General features: G+C 39.6%; 1 protein-coding gene across 1 annotated transcript in view; it reads right to left on the reverse strand.

The window, feature by feature from the left end:
- MAN1A1 (mannosidase alpha class 1A member 1) overlaps positions 1–18,582 on the reverse strand; it is a gene marked incomplete at its 5' end in the record, with an annotated part of 173,424 nt that extends 154,842 nt beyond the window's left edge. The window contains one exon of the mRNA XM_037518772.2: positions 17,941–18,582. Within this exon, the coding sequence (XP_037374669.1) occupies positions 17,941–18,582 (642 nt within the window). The remainder of the gene's footprint in view (positions 1–17,940) is intronic.
- Between the last annotated feature and the right edge of the window lie 2,561 nt (positions 18,583–21,143).

Below are 21,143 nucleotides of genomic sequence, written 5' to 3' on the forward strand. Positions count from 1 at the left end.
TCCTCCACCCTTTAAAGCTACTGAGTTCTTCATTATGCATTCTAAGTTAAGTAACCCCTAGGAGGATTAAATAATGAAGACTAACCAAATGTTTAATATGAGTGAATGTATACAAGTACAAAATACATGTCAATTATAAGATACACTTTTTACTACATATAATTTCCTTTCCACATCTTAATAAGAATGCCTTATAAATAGTTGACTTGAGCTAATAACTCCTGAAATCATAATACGGGCTACAGAAGCATTTATAACAGATACACCTCTGTGAAGGTGCCATTTTCCTCGCCCTTATAACATACAGTCCCCATAGATTGCAGGTTCCAGTCTACCATGAACGGGACATCCTGGGTGGGGAAGCTACTGAGAATGAGGGGTGGTGCTGTGCTGCCAGGAGAAGCTATATAACATGGAGGGCAGGTGGGCTCTTGGACTCTTGCTTCTTTGGCTTTGACTTATATCCAGGAACTTGGAAGAAGAAATATAGAGGAAAGACATATAGAGACACTTGAAAGAGAGAGGTGGGTGAGAGACACATGGGAAGATCTGGCAGAGAGAAGGCAGCCATTATCTTTATTTTATACTTTGTTTAACTGCTTTTGTTCTGGAATTACCTACCCTTCTCTTGCTGTTCTGTGACAGGAGGTGCCTTAGACTTGTTGCAAGCTTTTGGGCCTCAGCAGCCCCACTTTGGTTGGGCATTTGCCCATGAAGGGATGGTTAATTTGGGGTTTTCTATGAGGAAACTATTATTAGGAATACCCTTTCTCTTTATGCACACTAATTCTATTAAAGATCTATCATGCTAAGAGTCTGCTTCCTTTTCCTTTGTGCAACAGATAACAGAATCCCTTTAAAAGCATGCACCTCTTAATAGTTTGGGGTCCCTGGGTATCCTTTGGTCATATGCTAACATTAAGCGCAAGATGAAAACCTACAATTCACTAGCTTATAACAGTCAACATTGTTAGTTTACTATAAAAATAACATGTCTCAGCAAAAAACATCCTAAATATTCTAAAATTACTATCAGCTCAAATGACAATTTATAAAAGAATATAGTACATTTATGTCAATCATTATTCATTATGTTAACAAAGTTTCAAAGCCAAATTTAGACAGTTCTTGTGCTTGGCAGACTTTTATGAACTAACCAAGGTCAGAATATAAATACATTATGAAATGTGCAGCTCTTCACTATCTTAAAAAGCATGTCTAAAAACATGTTATTTGAAGAAGCTAGCAAAACCCAAAAATAAGCCAAGAACAAAAACCAGCCCAAACTTCCAAACTAATTATACTTTTCTTTTACTCTAAAATCAAATATCATATATACATTTATCCTATTTAAAACACTATAGAGCTCTAACATACAAAAGATTAGCCTGCTGTTTCAAATAAAAAAATATATACTGCTGTAACATCTTATGAATGCTTTGTTTCTAGTTAATTTTTCTTCTTTAAGAATGCAGTTTGTAAGACCTGCCACTTTCTGACATCACTGAAATCACTTCTGAAACTTTATTTGGATTATTTTTGATCTTCCACTATGATCTTAAAATATCAGGAAATCATCCTGATGAATTTTTTGAAGAGACAGGCCCCTCCGTCTTTTCTTAGATTCCCAGAGAGGCCAATCACTTCCTTGAATATCTAATGCAAAAATCCAATTAATAACTTAATAATGAAGATAAGTTGATGGAGGCTGACTGGCTCTTACCTGAGGAAGAGTAGACTATCCCAAGGTGCTTGGAAAGAAAGCCTGCCGGTAAAGAGGACTTACTATCCTAGGTTTCCTACTCAAGGAACAAGCAAATTTTGTTGTAACTTTTTAAATATCAAAATTTATCACATTTCAGAGCCCATGACATCCCTTCTAGCTTGTAAGGTCCACTTTTTCTGATACCCCACTCTTCAAGCTCTACCTCCTTCACAATACTATTTCTTTAAAAACCTTGTTTTACACAACTCATAACTATGAAATGCAATTAGTCAAGCAATACAGAAAAAGAGAGAGGCAAATTAAATAGAGAAGGCAAAGAGAAGGCTCAAAGAGAAGGCAAATTAAATAAATATACAAGATTTTGTTTTATCACCGACGGTTTTTATAAAGATTTTTAGCTACATTTATTATAGTAAAGGTAGTATAAATTGTTTTGGAAAATAACCCCTAAAATGTACTGTGATGATTTGATCTATCATTTCCCCTCTTAGGAATTTAAGGGAAATTCCTTCTCATAGCAGTGGAGGAAATAAAAATAAGATGGAGATAACAGTCAAAGGTGTTTATCTCATCATTACTTACAAAAGCAAAAACTGGTAATAATCTAAATATTCAGGTCCAAGGGAATGGTTAAACAAACTATGATGCTTCTAATTGATATATTACACTATCAAACTGACACTTTTTTCTTCTAAAAATATTACACTTTAAAAGAGAATGAAAACTGTGTGTGTGTGTGTGTATTGTGGTTATAACTGGGGCTGGGGGAAGCTTATATGATGGTATGGAGGACAGAAGAGTGTTGACATGGCTTTTGACTGAGTGATACATTGTGAAGGATTTTCTTTTCTACTTCTGTACTTTTGAAATGTTCCTTCCTGAGCAAGCATTATTTTATTATGAAGTAACACAATAAAAGATACTTGCTGCTTCTCTAAACCTATTCTCACGCTTACTGAGACAAATCTCAAAGTATAATAATTTCTGCTGGGCAACTTGGCGAAATGCTTTTAACAATAGCCTTTAAGAAGCTACATCAAAGAAAGGCAGACAGTGATGGTGAAATTTCAGGCAGCTGGTAATGTGATTTTGAAACATGCTGCCTTACTCATTTCAGAGCTTTGTCCTTTTTTCCTTATGCCCTGACAGAGATATAGCGAGGAAATGCACCCTTCAAATAGCTGCAGCACATATTCTTGTGAAAGATGAGCTAGGGTCACACATTTGTGCCTCAAACATCAGTTGAAGGAAGCTGGATGTGGTCACCTACAGCATGGGCCTGCAGCCCTGGCCTATCTTTGAGACTCTCTTGTCCCTTGGCAGTAGCAAATGCTTTTCATAGAACTTTGAAGAGAATATTCAATGAATAAGGATTTGAAAGAACTGGAGACACAGTTTATAGTCCTGGATGGCCTGATTTCATGTCTTCACCACAGTCATCCACTGACCTGCTGCATCAATTATTGCCACACCCTTACTCATAAACTCTAAGCTTAGGAAAACAAGCGTCTCCATGAGCATTGCAACAAGGGTTATTTTAGTGTATAGTGTGCTATGTTATTAAAAGATCCCTGAAGAATATGGTGTCCCTTCACCAGGTTTTCATGCCCTTATTTCCAGGCCTCCTCTCATACTAAGCACCTTCATACAATGGACTAAACTGGACAATTTAATTAGAGACCCACCTGTAAATGCTTGAAAAAAAGCACAAATGAAAGTTAATATAGGGCCTCCCCGGTGGCGCAGCGGTTGAGCGCTGGGTTGCGAAGCTGCCCGCGGCCTCTGCGGCGCAGGTTCGATCCCCGGCTGCTCCCCGGCCACCAGAGGAGGGTCCCACATGGCGCGCAGACCTCTCCTGCCGCCCGCTGCTCCCCTCAGCAGTGTACTTCGGTCCTTCTGCCTGCTCTGGTCCCCACTCTGGCTCTGGTGAATTCTCTCACCCTCCCGCGCTTCTGACTGTACCCAGTGCATGTATAAACCAAAACAAACAAACAAATAATAAATAAATAAATAAGACATGCCTCTAGAAAATTAAAAAAAAATAAATAAAATAAGAAAGTTAATATAATATGGCCTGAATATCACAGTACAAAAGGATTGGGGCAAGACAGGTTTCTCCAGGACGTGCCTAAGTGATATGTTTTTGATTATTGTGAATTGAAAGAAACTGAAAGACAGAAGACTGATGTTTTTGCCTAATTATCCACCCAACCCAACCCCCTCCCCCCCCACCCCCCCACCCCCCCTCCGCCACATAAGAAATAAATATTCTTTATGGATGTTCCGGAGATGAGAAGCAGCTGACTTCCCTGGACCAGAGTTTGCAAAATCTGTTTTCAATGCGTATGTACAAAACCCTGTAAGTTTCCTTTTTCCTTTAACCTGCAACATTCTTTGTTCTGTCCTTGTCTCCTTAGTTTTATTAACCATTTCCAAAAACAATATAATCTTGCCATTGGACTAGCCAGAAAAAGTGTTGATATTCTATGGGGACCCATGTGCACATGATTAAAGCTGGTCTTTTCTCTTGCTTATTTCTCTAGTGTTGATTTAATAGTTTCCCAGTTATGAGCACCCAGAAGGATAGAGGAAGATTAGCTTCTTCCCCAACAGTTTTGTCAACTATGAAGGAACAATCAAAGGTTGGCTCTGCTTGTTACCAACAACTGCTGTAGAAAATAAGATCTAAGACTATGACAAGGCAGGTCCATCAAGGTAATGATTTTTACCACTTTAGACTCCTCGATCTCTCTCATCCTCCACAGTTTAACAGAAACCAAGGGGTGAGAAATGTTTTATATCTCTCTCTAAATTATAGATTAATAAGAGAAAACTGGTAGAACTAGTTCTTGGTATAATGACTCTTGGATTTCTTGGCTGATCCTTTCCCTTCTATGGAAAGTCTCTATTTTCTGTCTCCTGTCTTCTGTGTTTATTAGTCCTGAGAAATAAACCCATGGTGTAGAACTGTAGGCATAGAGCCAATAAATCTGCTGCTTGGCCAGCACCCAGACTGGTGAGTTTATGGTCTTCACCAGACCAGCATATATATGTACATGGGGAAAAAGATATTGCTAAGAGACACTTCCCCTTCAAAACACTGACAACAGGATTAGATGGTCACAGAATGGGTTAGACTGGCACTAGGCCACCCATCTACTGCAAGAAAACTTCTTGCAAGAAGGTACTCCACAGGGCCTCCCCAGTGGCGCAGCAGTTGAGCGCTGGGTTGTGAAGCTGCCAGCTGCCTCTGCAGCGCTGGTTCGATCCCCGGCCACCAGGGGAGGGTCCCACATGGCATGCAGACCTCTCCTGCCACACCCGCTGCTCCCCTCAGCAGTGTACTTCGTCTGTCTGCCTGTTCTGCTCCCCACTCTGGCTCTCGTGAATTCTCTCACCCTCCCACGCTTCTGAGTGTACCCAGTGCTTGTATAAATAAATAAAATCTTTAAAAAAAAAAAAAAAAGAAGAAGGTACTCCACAAAACAAAAACAATCTCTAACTCAAAAGCACGGCCCATCCCTATTGGGTTATTGCCTAACTCCAAGATATTTGGAGATTAGGTAAAACTGTTAATGTGCAAAGCCAAATAAGAACTTTCCATTTGTTTTGTTTTGTGTACAAAAGAACTTAGCTTTATGACTTTTTTAGTCCGGCCATTCACATGACACACTTACAGAAGCATTCCTTAGCAGTCAGTAGGAAAAGTTTTTACTGGAATCTGAATACTGTCTCATAAGCAGCATGCTTTCTGTCTAGCAATGTTAAACTCTCAGGTTTATTTGGAACAGAGGTTCAAGTCCTAAAGATCTTTTGTCATCTTAAACTTTGTTGCTAGTTGACTGCCTAAGTAAAGCAAGTCTTGTTTTCTTAAACTAAAACATTGGGAGTAAATGGTGTCAATGTTGTGAGAGCTGTGTCTTTTATACTCTCCTGGAATTTCTCTTGCATCATGTTCAATTGACAAAAAGGCTTACTGATTTCAGTCACTGTTCAAATTGGAAAAACTTCTAAAACAGAAAAATTTTTGAGAGCCCACAATCTAATAATTAGTTATTGATATTTATAGAAAACCTGCTTATGATTCTAGTTAACAAACCAGTCAGCCCATCACCTGCTGGAAAATTTCTCTTCATAGATCAGGATGTAAGTTAGCTAAACTGATTTCTTTAAAATGTAAACACCCATGCTACTTAAAGGGAGTCCTTTAAACGTGCATGCAGTTATAAAGCTATTTTTAAAGGCTAAACATTCTAATAAATACATATAATTAAAACTTATAAAAATAATAAGGGAAATGTCTCCATATACAAAGAAAGTAAGATGTATGTTTTCTTTAAGAGAAATTATAAGAATGGAAATCCATTTTATTAAGGAGAAAGAAAGTAATTTTTTAAGAAGTTAAGCTGGTTATTACAAAATCTGAAAGTAAAAAAAGAATGTTATATAAGGTTTATGGGAAATAAATCTAGGGGGGAAAGATTTCTGTGTGGTCAAATTTTATAAGACTGAATAAATTTATAAGGACTTTAAAGTTAAGCTTTAATATAAATAGTATCCTTATGTAAAACCAAACTTTAATTTTCTCTCACCTGCTAATGGGATGATATGATCATGGACTATTGGTCTGCTCCTGATAAGGGATTGAAAAAGGTTTTTCTTTGCATTTTTAATCATCTACCTAGAAACCAGAGATGTTGGCTTCATGTTATCTTTATCAGGTCTTTTAAGTAAACCTTATCTTCTCAATATTAAGAGCTAAATTTTGCTCAGAACTATCTATCTATTCCTTTGAAATCTTTGTCACCTTGGCTAAATGGATAACTGTTATTTCATAATGATCTATAATCCTACAAACATTTGAAAATCTTTTAATGCTTTTTACAAACTTCCCAAAATTAAATTCTAAAAGAAGTCTCTTGGGCCTCCCCAGTGGCGCAACGAGTGGAGCGCAGCGCTGTGAAGCTGTCCGCAGCCTCTACAGCATGGGTTCAATTCCCAGCTGGCCAAGGAGATACCCACATGGCATGGCAGACCTCTCCTGTCTCGCCCGCTGCTCCCCTCAGCGTTTTCAGTCATCTGCCTGTTCTGCTCCCTGCTCTGTCTCTGGTGAATCCTCTCATCCTCCTGCGCCTCTAGCCTGTACCCCAGTTCTTGTATAAATAAATAAATCTTTAAAAAAAAAAAGTCTTCTGATTTAATAATGCTGAGATTTTTTCCAGATGGCCCTCTAGAACAACACCTCTTAAGATTTGAACTCTCTTTTACTAAAAGGGATACAGTAAACTAATTAGGTTTATTTGATACTGAGGTCATGGGAAGCATTGTCAAATAAGAAGTAATGTTAAAATTTTTTTAGTTTATATTTGTATAGATATATTATATAAATGTTCTAGAAATTGTATGAAATTCCTAAAATGTAGTTGTCCTGTTACAATGTTTTTATTTTCATTTAAAACATTGTTGAAGTTGGATTATTTCATTTGTTTCATGTTAGGAATTTCTCTGTAATTTCAATTCATACTTCTTACAACAACAAAGAGTAAAAAAGGTCTAATGAGAAGGAAATCATAATGGTGCTGTATATAACTCTGAAGTAGAGAATGGTCTTTAAATTTATGAGGAAATATTTGAATTCTTTTCAGAAATTTATATGTGGTCACTTAATGGCAGGGATACATTTTGAGATATGTATTCTTAGGCGATTTTGTCCTTGTGCAAACATTATCAAGTGTGATTACACAAACCTAGAAGGTAGAGCCTAGGCTACAGGTGTGGAAAATCTGTCAAGTATGGAGTTCATCATTACCCAAAATGTCACTAAGTAACTCAGGACTATACATATTATTTCTAATGTTGTGCATGCAAATGTACACTTTAATTTATTGATAAACAAGATTAAGATTTGGAAAAGTGAAAGGCACTTTTATATAGTACATCTGAATCCATTAATTTGTGTCTAAAGTTAGCTGTAACACATAGATGCTCATATTGGACTACTGCTGTTTGAATTATAGACGTCAACAGTATTTTGGGCAATATACATTTATTCGGTATATTTTAAGCTATAGTTTGTTTTTATCATTGTGTTGTCATAGTATCCTATTTTTAAATTTATTTATCTTAAGAAATATTATCTTATTAGCTTTGGAGATATCCTGACTTTTACACAAAGTATATATGCAGACTTTAAAATATAAAGCAGTTCATTTTGAACAGCAGGAATTTATGCCTAAAATGTTTTACTTTGAGATTTAAATAATCTGCATAACAGTAAAAATGTGTTATAAGATATACAAATAGAAGAATAAATCAGTGCCTTAATAAATTTCTAGAGAATACAAGAATTACCCAATTATTTGTTGAAGACTATTATAATCAGATTTTTGTAGTAGTGTTTTGATTCTTTTTCAGTTGAAGTCATTTGAAGTAACTCTCATGAGTATCTGATTATATATAAACTTTCCAAAAACGTAACCGCTTTTTTTCCTCTTAAACTATTAGCAATTTGGTAAAGTATAACCTCATGAAGAAAGATTGAACATTTTCTTTTTTTCCCTGCTTGATTCCTCCAGAATTTGTAAACTTAGTATTTTTATTTTTATGGCAATGTATTTATTTACATTAAGTTCAATAAACTTGTTCTTCCTAGAACAAAATATAATTAATGTCCTTATTTGCAGATATGCGCAGACTCAGATATGACCAGACTACTTTCAGGAATTACAATTGATTTTATGTAGCCAGCCCGGCATCTTGCTCACAGGGTTCCCAGAACTTCAAAAGATGAGAAGAAAAAGTTGCCTCCTAATAAACTGGAGGACCTCAAGATATTTTGGGGACATTGAGAAAAGAGGAATTAACTCAAATGTATAGGTATTATCGGTGAAAAGAAATCTGACAGCAAAACCGTCTCATGGCTTTTGAAGCTATTAAAAGATAATTTTAGATTTCTTATAAAAAAGGTTCCACCCAACCAGATTTTTTTTAAAAGCCCAAATGGTTTTAATTGTTTTCTTACTCTATTCACATCTTACTCTAATTATATACATTACTCCATTTATATAAATTAAGCCCAGATAAACAGCCAGGCTCTCCCCATGCCTCCCCACCCCCTGTAATTTGTTTTACAGATTCTGGTTGATTCCTGTTAGAAGACTGACTCCTAAATGCTGTCTCTACCTATATAATCCACTGCAAATTCCTTTCTGTCTTGTTATTTGCTCTTTTTAACACTTTCTTTATTTCGACAAGTTGGAGAGAGATCAAACACCCACCTTATGTCAGTGTGCCAACCCCTGGTATGTTATTTAATCAATCTGACTATTGGTATGTTGACATCTAGATAATGCAAAGGAACTTGAAGTAGCTCTTACTAATGTGAGTGCCTGGTGGGCTAACTATGAAAGATGAATGAATGACCAGGTATGGAATCCATGACCAGATACCTCTTCCTCTGGTGAGTTACTTGGGTCCAGAAAAATTTCTACAGAAGCCCAAAGACTATTGCTTATTTGGATAAACAAAGAAACTGAAATATTTTCTCTTTGCATTGAGAAGTGGTGTTTTTTGTTTTTTCCCTCCATGAAGATATACCAAGACAGTAGTGCAATAAAAACTCTGTGGCTTGATTTCTAAAATGTCATCCTCAAACCTGTTGAGGAAACTAAGGTAATTTTAGTACAAAGGTTTGCCAGATTATCGTACATAGGTCACACAGTACAATTTAGGGTATCTCTGCTCCTCCCCTGAATAGACTGCCCAATAGCACAAACTATATTTGTGTGGATCAAAGATCTGGATTTACTTGACTGGGTGATAAAAACGAAGCTGCCAAAACCAACTTCAGGCCTCCTATTTCACAATGTTCTCCTCTCAGAGATGGAAAAGCACAGAAGAACTGGAGGTTTGTAGATGTTAACATTATCACAGGTCTGGGACACACCAGATCCTGAAAATATCAATTTCCAACCTAATGATGTCTATGAACCACACTGGTCTTTTTATGTGACAGTAAAACATAAAAGATTTCCAGCTAAGAGGCCAGAACACTATGAAATTCGGTATCTGGTATCTGTGGTCATGAGACACTCCACCTTAAATGCCAACCATTTTAAAAACTTGGGTTCTTTTGTTCACAAAGTTGTGCCACATAAACACAGAAATCATAGAAAATGTGCTCGTGTATCACAACTCCCACTTCTTTCCAGTGCTAAGGGTTTTATCCCCAAATTCTGGTGATTAAAACTAGAAAAGGCAATCTTGAATCTCTCTACAGTATTAGAACAAGAATTCAATGCTACTATGCACATGAAAATACTCCCACCAGAAGTTAACTGCTTAGCTTCTATAGTACCTCAATATTCTAGACACATTGGCTGCTTAACCAGAAGGAACTTGGATGATCATTAGTGAAAACATTGCTTCTTTGTAAATCAAATGGGATAAATAGTGTATAATTTAAATCTGTAGAAGACAGAATTAATGTTTTTTTAATCAGATAAGTGATGCACATACAATTTATGGGACTGATCCATTTTTTGTCCAATGGGACACTGGTTTAAATGATAGTGAGGATTTGTGTTTAATTTATTATTTTCTGTTTATTCATCCTTATTCTAATTGTCATTCTTGTTTCCTTTTACAAATCTCTTACCACTCAAGTACTAACCCTACTCTCTTCTCTGAAGTCACCAGGTCAGTTTTTAATACAGGTCTTTAAATAATGTCATTTCATTTTATATCATTTCAATATGACATTGCAGATGAGAAAAAAGAAAGTATCACAACTGATGCTAAATTACACAATATTATTAAAAGACCTGGTTTTGTTATATGTAGTTTAGCTTTAACAATGAAACTGCCAGAGAAACTTTGTAAGAGGAGCCTGTTGAGGCTAAAGACAGATTGTCCCCAAGATGTACCTAAGAAGCAGGCTGATATTTTGAATTGAGAGAAAGATGATTCAATAATGATGTTTAGCCTAATTATCTACCCTCCCTTAAAAAAAAAAAACAAAACAGGAAATATATCTTCTGTCTCAGAAACAACCTTATCTTTGTAGACGAGACTTTGCAAAATCTGTTTTTGATGCATGTGCATGTAACCCTGCAAAATTTCTTTTTAACTTTCTTTAACTTTTGTCATTGTCTTCCAAGTTTCATTACCTTTTCCCAAAAACTATACATACATAACCTAACTGGAATGATCAGAAGACTTCCTAGTCTATGGGCCCTGGTGCATATGTAATTAAAGGATATGTTTCCTCTTGCCATCTCTCGTCTATCAATTTAAATATCTCCAAGCTATAAGGCCTGAGGAAGGTAGAGGAAGATTAGCTTCCACTCCAACAGGAGCAAGAGTGATAGGAAAGTAATGGAGCAAATCAGGGACAGGTCTATTTTTAAGAAATGTATTTTTATTGAGGTAACATTGGTTTATAACACTGCATATGATTTAGGGGTATAGGTCCTTCTGATAAGCTTTAAAGTAGGGAGACAAATGGACTGAAAGAAAAAAGGAAGGCATTTTAGTTATGAAAATCAAATAAATACAAAGGATGTGTGGGCTTTTAAATTGTATTATCTTTGTTCTGGATTATCTGCAAGACTGCTGGGCTCTAATGTACCTAAAGCAACCGCCAGAGTGTTCATGACAGAAATGAGGGCTGTGACTTTTAAATGCTCTTAGCCTTAATCTCATTTGGTTTTCTTTTAAGTACCTAATGATCACAGAAGTCTTTATCAGACTCACTGGGGGTGGGGCAGTGTAGAGGCATTCTTTGGAGCAATAGAATAAGGCAGTATTGCTTTCTCAGGCAATAGTTTACTTAGCAAAGATGTTCCATCTTGTAGGACAGTCTCTGTGGGACTTCTAGCTGCCATTTCAGGGTTGAGAAGAAGGGAGGGCCAGGCCAGGCAGCCTCCATTCATTTATTCTCATTAGAGTTCACCTATCACAGGTTGAGCAGGGCCTGGGCGTACAAGATGCCAGCTCTGTTATTAGTTCACTGGACAAATCTCAGGAAGTCAAAGCTCACCAGGCCCAGCGCTTCATATGTAAGACCAGTGTCAGTATCTCTCAGGTCCTTATGGGCCTGAAACCCTAAAAAGAAATGTAAATTCAAATTCCCCCAAAAGGTCAAAATCTTTGAGTTACGAAGTATAACTAAATGTTGGCTATCACGTGACAGACAGAGCTCTGATTACAGAATTTATCATAATTATGTTATTTTTGCAAGTTTCAATCTTTTTCTTACTTCTTACAAACTCTCCTCTAGAGACAAAGCAGGTGCACTTCACTCAATCTCTCTCCCTCTCTACTTTGGGGTGTAATTTCAATGCTTAAGGAAGTAATTCAAGAACTGTGATTACCCTAAGATGGTACTTGAGCAACAAGTTCATCTCACTATGAGAAAAAGACAAGTTAATTCTTTAACACATGTTTGGAGATACAGAGGCTGAAGAAGTATACAGTTTTTAAAGACACCTAAAATTTTTGGAATTTGGCAAGATCTGTGAAAGTCAGAGTTCACAGCGGCACAGTAAAATGATAGCTGTCTGGAAAGATCATTTTAATGAATTGAAAATGGATCCCTTTAAGCATCAAAACTTAACATGAACTATATTTGATAACCTTTTGAAACTTCATTATCTACTTCCTTGATTTTTTAAACAGCATGTGAAAGAGTATAATCAGTCTTGGCTTGATGGCTTTAGGTAGTTACTAATGAACAGTAACAATAACAAGTAGAATTTATTGTACATTCACTGAAAGCCTGATGTTATTCTAAGTGCTTTGTGGGGATGATCACATTTAAGTGTTATGATCCCCAAAGTGGGTACTTTATTATCCCCATTTTTACAATAAGAAAATCGAAGCTGTAAGAGATTAAGTAACTTGCCATATTCAGACCCTCAGTTAATGTGACTCTGGAACCAGCCCTTATCAATAACTTCCACACTGCTCCATATGGTTGGAGCAGGGTCAGATAGGGTCATCCAGAGACTCTCTAGGACCTACTTGTGTGAAGAAAACCGTGTGCTTCTAAAATGAAGAGCCCATTGATTGATGTGAATTTGAAGTACATATATCTACTTTTTAAAAAAATACAATCCCTCACAATAGCTGTCAATTCTTCTGTCTCAAACAGCGCAATGTCATGAACATTTACAATTTGAAAGAGCTCTCCCATGTTGTCATGTCCCTTGTAGGGTCTCCCTTCTCTCTTCTCCCCGACCTTCCTTTGTAAAGAATGTCCAACTGAATGATTACAAATGCCTATGATTCCTGCAGAGATCTTTACAAAGACAAAAAGATGTCATATCAAACTTTCTCTGGACAGCTTTAAAAAGAAGAGATCTTCCAAATCACATAGTTAATGTGACTAATATAAGGTCAAATTTATAATATTGCACATTCGTGTGTGTATTCACTCTACATTAGGGTCTGCAGATAAAAAAAAATTGGACAATTTATACACTACTTTGAGGTCTAATTTAGGAGGCATGCCATGTTGGCGATACAGAGCCATATCCATAGGAATCAGGCTTCCATTCTTAACTCAATTCTACCACTAACTGGCAATGTGATTTCCAGAACAATTCTGTGTTTCTGTTGCCTGTACTGTAAAATGAATGAGTTAGACTATCTCTAAGGTCTCATCCAGTACAACACTTCATGACTTAGAGCAAATATTTAATTTCAAAAATCACAGTTTTATGCCATACTGTAAATAAAACTGCTGGTAAAAAAAAAAAATAATTTGCAGAGTTTGTGTACAGGATCTTAAACAGACTGAGGCATGAGGGGTAAGGGATGAGATGTGGGAGGGTAGAGGGGGGTTAAGAGTTCAATTACTTAACACTAAACAAGGCACTATACTAAGAACATGGAGGGGAAAATCCAGGCTTAGTTTCCCTAAGGACTTTCCTCCATTATCATTTTAGCCTGCTTAGGGGAGAGGCATTTCATACTATCTTGTATTTTTGACCAATCAAAATTCATCTTGATAAAAACACACATCTTTTATGGCTCTGTAGATTGTAACAAACTTAAATGGCCACAGGTGCTTTCTGGGAAAAGAGTATAGGCAGGTCCCAATGCAGTTCTTCTCTACCTGTTGTATATTTAGCCTCAACACTTCCACTTATCTGTAGGACCTCTTCCCCTCTAACCTTAAGACATCCATTAACTATCTTTAATAAAGTTCTTACACTACCATAACTTATGAAACAATACAAATATGTAAATTCTCCACTTAATTCCAACATACTCAGATCTCACGTAAAAGGCAATTTTTATGTATATGAAATACTAGGACAAACTTCTCAAAGATGGTTTAGTTTATTAGTTCACTTAAGAAACACAGATAATACATTAACTGAAAAATGCACTTTTTACCTCTTCACACCCTTAATTAAGTTCTACAGCTTATATATAGCTCCTTTAGATGAATCTTAAGTTACCTGATAAGAGACAGATACTCTCAGACAAATTATCAATAGTTTACAGAAAAAGTAACCTGAACATTATTGACTATCCACTAACAATCTTTTCTCTCTTTTTTTGTATATTAATGTTTAAAAGTCAGCATCTACTCCAATACATACACTAGTCATCTTAATTTCTTCATGTACTTGTTAAAGAGAGAAATCTTTACAAACACTCCATCATCTATCTGCTCTGGGAAAGGTCCTTAAAGAAATCTCACCTTTGTCCATGTTCAAGATAGGTGTGCTTCAGAGCAGGGTGAGCAACAGAACAGGCAAGACAACTCAAAAGTACCTAATATTCTTTGGATTCAGTTCTTCAAGTCATTGTTTTTATTATTGTGCAAATTTTCCATACCAGAACCAACCACCCAAATAAATTTTATAATGCTATTTACTAAAACATATTTATATATTATTACAGGTAATATATCCTATTAAACTATATTTACATATAACAAAATTTTTTAATCAGTTGTTAGTATGAAAGTTTCCTTTCAATATATGATTATATAAATAAATGAGTGGAATATAAAATTAAGGCCTATTTTGAGAAACTTAGAAAAGACAATTGTGCTACCACAGCTGACTAGTCCTAAAGTCTTATCTGAGAGATCCAAAAGCTGGCTGTTAGTTTCCCACCCCAACCCAATTTGGGTTATTCCAGACTGAGGAGGAATCACCTCTAACATCGTCAGCCACTATTACACAGCCCCTATTACACAAAGACTCACCATAATTTCAGAAAATGGAAAAAAAATATTCATCCCCTAAATGAAGATTAGAGCTCTAATCCTAAAGGACAGTACAGGTTCTTTGTGTAGGCACAAAATATTTTGATTTTTAAAAAAGGGGTCCGGTAGAAGGAAAAATGGATAACTTCTCCTACAATTCCCATGGTGCTATTTTAACTTCTGTGCTTCATTTTTCTAATACTTTTTTAAAGTAGGTTGACTACACTTATAAAAATACTGAACTCATGAAAATAAATATAAACTATTAACAAAGTTTAGGAAAATCCCAGAGTTAATTTACAAAGTGTTGAGGGGCCTCAATTTCAAGTTTGACATCAAAAATCTACCTATCCATCAAATTAATACTGAAAAGCACACACCGCTTTTTTGCAAAGAGTGCTAGATAATATCCTATTTGAAATTACAGCCTGTCTCCCTCTTAGAAACAAATTTGTTAACAACAACAACAAAATAGTATTGGTCATTTTTAAACCAAAGCTACAAAATAAAAGTTGACCCAGAAATTATAGTCCAAGTTCCCATGTTAAAGACTAGTACTTTTAACCACAGAAGTGTTAGTATATTCAGTTGTAACAGAAACTAAGTATATGAAGAGAGCTAGAGACTATTAGGGGCAAGAAACATCAAAACCATGGCAAATACCCATTGGTCCATGACAAGGAGTCCAGGTGGTGATGCCTAAAACTGAATCTAAATGTACAAAGTCTAGTGCCCTATTCACAATAAGCAACTATTCTTTCCTGTTTGAAACTGAACATTCACTGAGTAATTTTAGAATAGCATGATTTACTTTTTTTTTTCTTTTTTGGTTTACAAAGAAGCACATCTGCCTGCACTATCTGATGAAAAACTCTACTTCATTTCTTCTGCCTTTGACTAAATACTGAAGCTAACTGCTGGTCTCTTATGAGGAGTGGAGGTAGGGAGAGGGTGCGTGGTTAAGGCAACCTGGAATTTTAAAGGACATATTTAGCTCCACCACTGTATGCAAGACTGGGAAATTTCAAAATATCTGGGTGTTAAGATGTGAGTGCCACACTGATACAAATGCCACATAAATTTCCTTTATATGGTTAATTAAGATCCTTTGATTTAGAGACACAGAGAACATGGATCTAATAGGAACAGACATGCAGATGCTGCCCTGAATTGCTACTCTCCCACTGCTTCTGCTCTAAATGTAGCTTAGTACCACTAGCTTTTTAACATCTATGCATCTTTAGTATTCAAGATAATTTCCTCAGACAACTTTAACACTAACTGGCAGCTCGCAGGAATTTAGAACCATGAACATGTGAATTACACTGTTTCAAACTCAAGCACAACACAAGCAAATACAGATTTGCAATTTAACTATGAGTTTTTGGTTTGATATTTTTAAGGAAGCTAAGAGATGCCAGTAGGGAGATAGTAGGTAAAAAATTTGAGCTTTTTTCCCCATCCTTCCCGGTTTGGTAGCCCTGAAAGGATTTCATGGAGAAGGGAAACAGAAGTAGTTGGGGGCATAAAATCCATTTCCCCGAGTCTCAGAGAGTCTCTACCTAATGAGCAGGTCTCAAAAAAATGGAAAGGCTGATGGGGTGTGGAAGGAAGCTATATGCCCAGGAGAAATAAAGGCATTTTGTCCAGCGTGAACTGGACCAAACCCAGTTTACCAAATCCACTTTAACTTGTTCAACTACAGCTTAACCACATTCATCTAGTCTGTATTAAAATCTCAAATTCCGTGACAACCAAACTACTCTACTCTGTAGTCACTCTGTTAAATACCTCTTCACAATCTCAAAACTGTTTACTCTGAAAATGGAGGGAACAGGAAGCTTCCTTTCCTGATTACCTATCCAATGCCAAAACATAAAATTTATTTTCAGAGTCTCTTAAATTTAAAAAAAAAAAAAACAACAGAAATATTACTTCCATCCCTATGTATTTTAGAAATATGAATAAAGATTGGGGATGAAATGTTTTTAATTTGGTTCCTACAGCTCTTGGATTGTATAAAATCCAGGCTGGCATAGTGTCACTCAGGAGTGTAGCCACATGAGGAGGCAAGTCCACAGAGAGCCTGGTGACAGGTGACCAAGGTGGCTTCTAAGCGTCTAGTCCTGTCTCCAATACTAACTGGTACGGGGGCCCTGGGTCTTTCATCTTTAAAATGACGTCTGAAATGATTTTAAGAGCCTCTTCAACTTTAAGCTAGTCATAAAGTAACAACATGCTACAAGAGCAAATTAAGAGACGTAAATTATGTAAGACTTTTCAAAGTCCATGTTTGTCCTACATGAAGTTATCTTTGTGCTGCCATGGACAAAGACCTGTTGCGTCCCATGAGATACTTCTTTTCTGACTGTACACTGGAAATTGAAGAGGCTGGCTCTTTAAATTTTCATTTTGAAAAAAGTAAACAACAGTGTGCACCTTATGATCTGACCTTCTGGAGTTTCACCTTTATAGTCTGAGTGCACAGAGGGTGGCACCTGGCAGGACAGGGTCACATGACTGAACTGCCAGGTGTGCTGGTTTGCTGTTAGAACCCTTCTTATCAGGGGTGATTGATGCTTTACATTTAGGTTCAAGCTTCATTTCTGTGCAAACTCCAAACCTTATTATGGGGGTTGTTTGGTATCTTCACTATCGCTGTTCTCAGGGACAAGTAACCCTGTACTGGCCAGTGAAAGAGGTTTGCACACCACATGCCCGTGCCTTTAACTACCTACCTGGCCTGGTACAGGATCACCCTAGCATGCAAGTTAAAAGCAAAGAACCGGATTCAACCTCTGATCTTAATTGGCAATATCTACTCTAATACTGAAAAAGGGAAAACGAAAGAGCCCTTGACACTGCACCTGGTGGAAAACCTCCACGTCCACCTACCAGTAATGTTGCAATCCTAAGAGTTTCAAAGGTTTGTCACTTCTCCCTGATAAACACAGCAGGCTGGGTGGGTTGTCTAGCACACAGCACTCACCTCTTTGATCTTTGCCCTCTTCTCAGCGATGTCGGCGTCGGCCGGCTGCCGGCTAACCACCCCAATGGGGGGCGCGAAGTCCACCGGGGGCAGCCTCTTGAACGTCGCCTTATGCTGCTGGTCCTGGGCTACCTTTTCTTTTTCCAGGAGGATGTCTCTTTGGATCTCCTCCGGCAGCTTCTGCAGGGTCTCCTTGGCTTCCCTGAGAGCCCGCTCGTGGTTTTCGCGGATCCTTGCCAAGTTGTCCTCCAGGGCGGCCGCCGGGTCCCCGGGCGCGCCCTCCTCGCCACGCAGGGGTCTCCCATCTGCTGAGTCCTCGGGGCGCGCCCCGGGCCCGGGTTTGTGGTCGGCGGCCGGCTGCAGGGCGGGGCTGGAGTGGAACAGGACCCCGCTGAGCAGCTTGGAGGAGTCGGGCAGGAAGAAGATCGCTCCAAAGCACAGCGTGATAAATGCACTGAACACCAGCAGCAGCACGAACTTCTCCGTCAGGCGGAAGGCGGCGGGGCCCGATCCCTTCCTGCCGCCGCCGCCGAGCCCCCCACCCAGGCCGCCGCCCAGGCCGCCGCCCGCCGGGCTGCTGAAGAGAGGCAACAGGCCCCCACCGGCATCGCTCCAGCCGCCGCGGCCGCCGGGCAGTCCGCTGTCCAGGGGCTCTGCTCCGCGCCGCTCAGCAGCAAAACTTCGCCGCCGCCCGGCGTCCGCGGCTGCGGGGCTGGGTCCTGCGCATCCAGGCCGCCCAAACCCCTCGGCTGGGCTGCAGGTATCCCCGGGGGAAACAACTCCCCACCGAGTCTTCTCTGCGGGGCGTCTCCTCTGGCAAACAAGCACGCGCTACAGACCGCTGGCGGCAGTCCCTGCGGGGAGAGAAACCGGGAAAGGTAGTAATTATGGTGATGCTGATAAAGTTTCCGGCGGGTCTCCGCCTCCGACAGCCGCGCCAGCCGCCAGGACAGTTTCCCGTGCGTGGTGGGGCCGGGAGTCCAGCTCCCGGCACCGCCCTCGGAGCCCACTATCTGGACTTAGGGTGAAGTTTCCGCGTCCCGGGGGCGGGGTGTCCCGCGCACACCTGGATCGGGGCCGCGCGCGGACAGCTCCTGGAGAGGGCGGCGCACCTCGGGGCACCAGGGGCGCAGCGCGGGTGGGGGCTCGTCAACTTCGCCCGCTGCTCATCCCCGAGCCGGGACCGGCTGCTCCGCTTCCCAGGCGGCGGCGGCGCGCACCGTCCGGCCGCCTCGCAGCCCCGGTCGCGGCTCAGCCGGGCGAGCGCGCCGACCCGCGGACGAGCAGCGCGAGCCGAGCAGCGCGGTGCCCTCCGCCGCGGCCCCCGAGCACTAGCACCACTGCCGGGCTCCGGGCGGTCGGAAACGAGGGCGGTGACGCGTCCGGAGAGTGAAGGCGCGCCCGGGCCAATCACGCGCCGTGCAGGGTCCCCCCGCGGGGGCGGGACCGAGGCGGGGAGGGGGCTGCGCGGGGCGGGGAGTTTACGGGAAGCGCAGCCTCGCGGGGGCCCGACCGGGGGCGGGGAGGTCGCGGGTCCGGAGGCGCGAGGCGGGCGGGGAGGTTGGCAGACGCGCTGCGGAGGCCCAGGGTGCGAGGCGGCCGGCAGAGCTCGTGGTGCTCCGGGGACTTGATCTCGAGCCGGCCTTGGGCCGAGGTCCCCAGTGGGTCCTCGAGGGATGGTGGGGCCCGAGGTGCTTGGGCTGCTGGGGCACCTCCTTACCGCTGCCGGGGGGCCGCGCCTGGCCGTGGGGAGCCCTCGCGGAGCGGGTCCCGGGACGGGGAGAGTCTCGCAGACAATCACCGAACATTGGGTCGTTCTGAAGCGCATCTTTTTTCCAGTTTCTCTCATTTAATCCAAAGCAGGGATTCCCCCGTGCCAGGTAGCTGTTCCACCAAAAGTCTTTCCGTGAGGCGCTGTGATCCGGAGAGCGTTAGAGCTGTCTGGTCTAACATCCTTTTACATCCAAAGAGATTTGGGGGTTTGTGGTTGCCTAGGATTCTTCTATGCATTCTCTCCCCCTTAAAAAAAAAAAAAAAAGTTGCGTCTCTCCCCCACCCACATCCATTTTCAAAATTCATTTGCCTCATAGAATTTGGTCAAATTTTCCATTTGAAGTAGAGAGTTTTATGTTGCCATAGCTTCAAGCAATAAATTTGAACACTGTTGAAATTAAGCCTTGAATTTGACTTCTTCCAGGGAAGTAAGGAGCTGGTCCAATAATAACTGTTTTCAAGACAGCATTATTTTCCAAAATGTGTTCGTAATTCCCCTGTTGCTCTGCAAATAAGAGTTATCAGGGAAGAAAAAGTTGACTCTTTCCATTATGGAAAGCTAGCTTGCAGCAGCCTTATCCTAGCCCTCACCATTCTCTGGAAACATGACTACAGCTGTTTCTGCTTGTTGTCTTAAAGGAGACAGCTGGCACCTTTCAGGAAGGTGCCCACAATACAGTTGTTTTCAGATATTAGACTGTATGAGAAAATATAAAACTGAATGTAAAAACCTCATTACAATTTTCATTTGAGTGTTCATTTTAACCATCTTTATGTGTTGTATATTTGTTTTGTGTAAAGTGAGTCATACATCCAAAGTATCTGTTAATAAGCAATTAGTTATCCTTTGATAAACTGACTTTAAAGCTTGGTTATTTTGTTAACTGCTATGAAATTCTATGCCCAGAAGAGTGCAGCATATCCAAACAGGGTAACAAAGTTCAGAAGACTTAAAAAAAAAAAAAGATTTTTTTTTTCATTGATGAGATGGTAATTTTTGTGTTGAACTGCATTTCTAAGTTGTGAATAGGCTGAAAGGCTCCAATCACGGTGGAATAGTATTGTTTCCAACAACATCCTTAAAATTGAGGAACCTCTTGGCTAGATAAACAGAAAATTATGGTTACTGTCCCTAAAAATCAATCTCTTTATGATTATCCTTTTCAGAATGATTTTTTAAACTGAAATTATTTCTTATAGCCACAGAAATATTGAAAATTTTAATTTAAAAATAATGTTACTAACTATTCCAGAAAAGCAATAAAATCTGCTTTAAGTGCTTGTTAAAGTGGTGATGAAAGGAGATCATAAACCTAATTCTAATTCTAGCACTCTCTAATTTGATACCAAACCAGTTTGGGTAGTTAACCAAAAACCAAGGTAGAAACCCTCAAAATTTAGCATATGGACTTAAGAGATGATTTCTAAAA

This window comes from Talpa occidentalis, unplaced genomic scaffold, assembly GCF_014898055.3.
Source record: "Talpa occidentalis isolate TD23 unplaced genomic scaffold, MPIMG_talOcc4v2.1 talOcc4.2, whole genome shotgun sequence".
NCBI classification, from domain to species: Eukaryota; Metazoa; Chordata; class Mammalia; order Eulipotyphla; family Talpidae; genus Talpa; species Talpa occidentalis.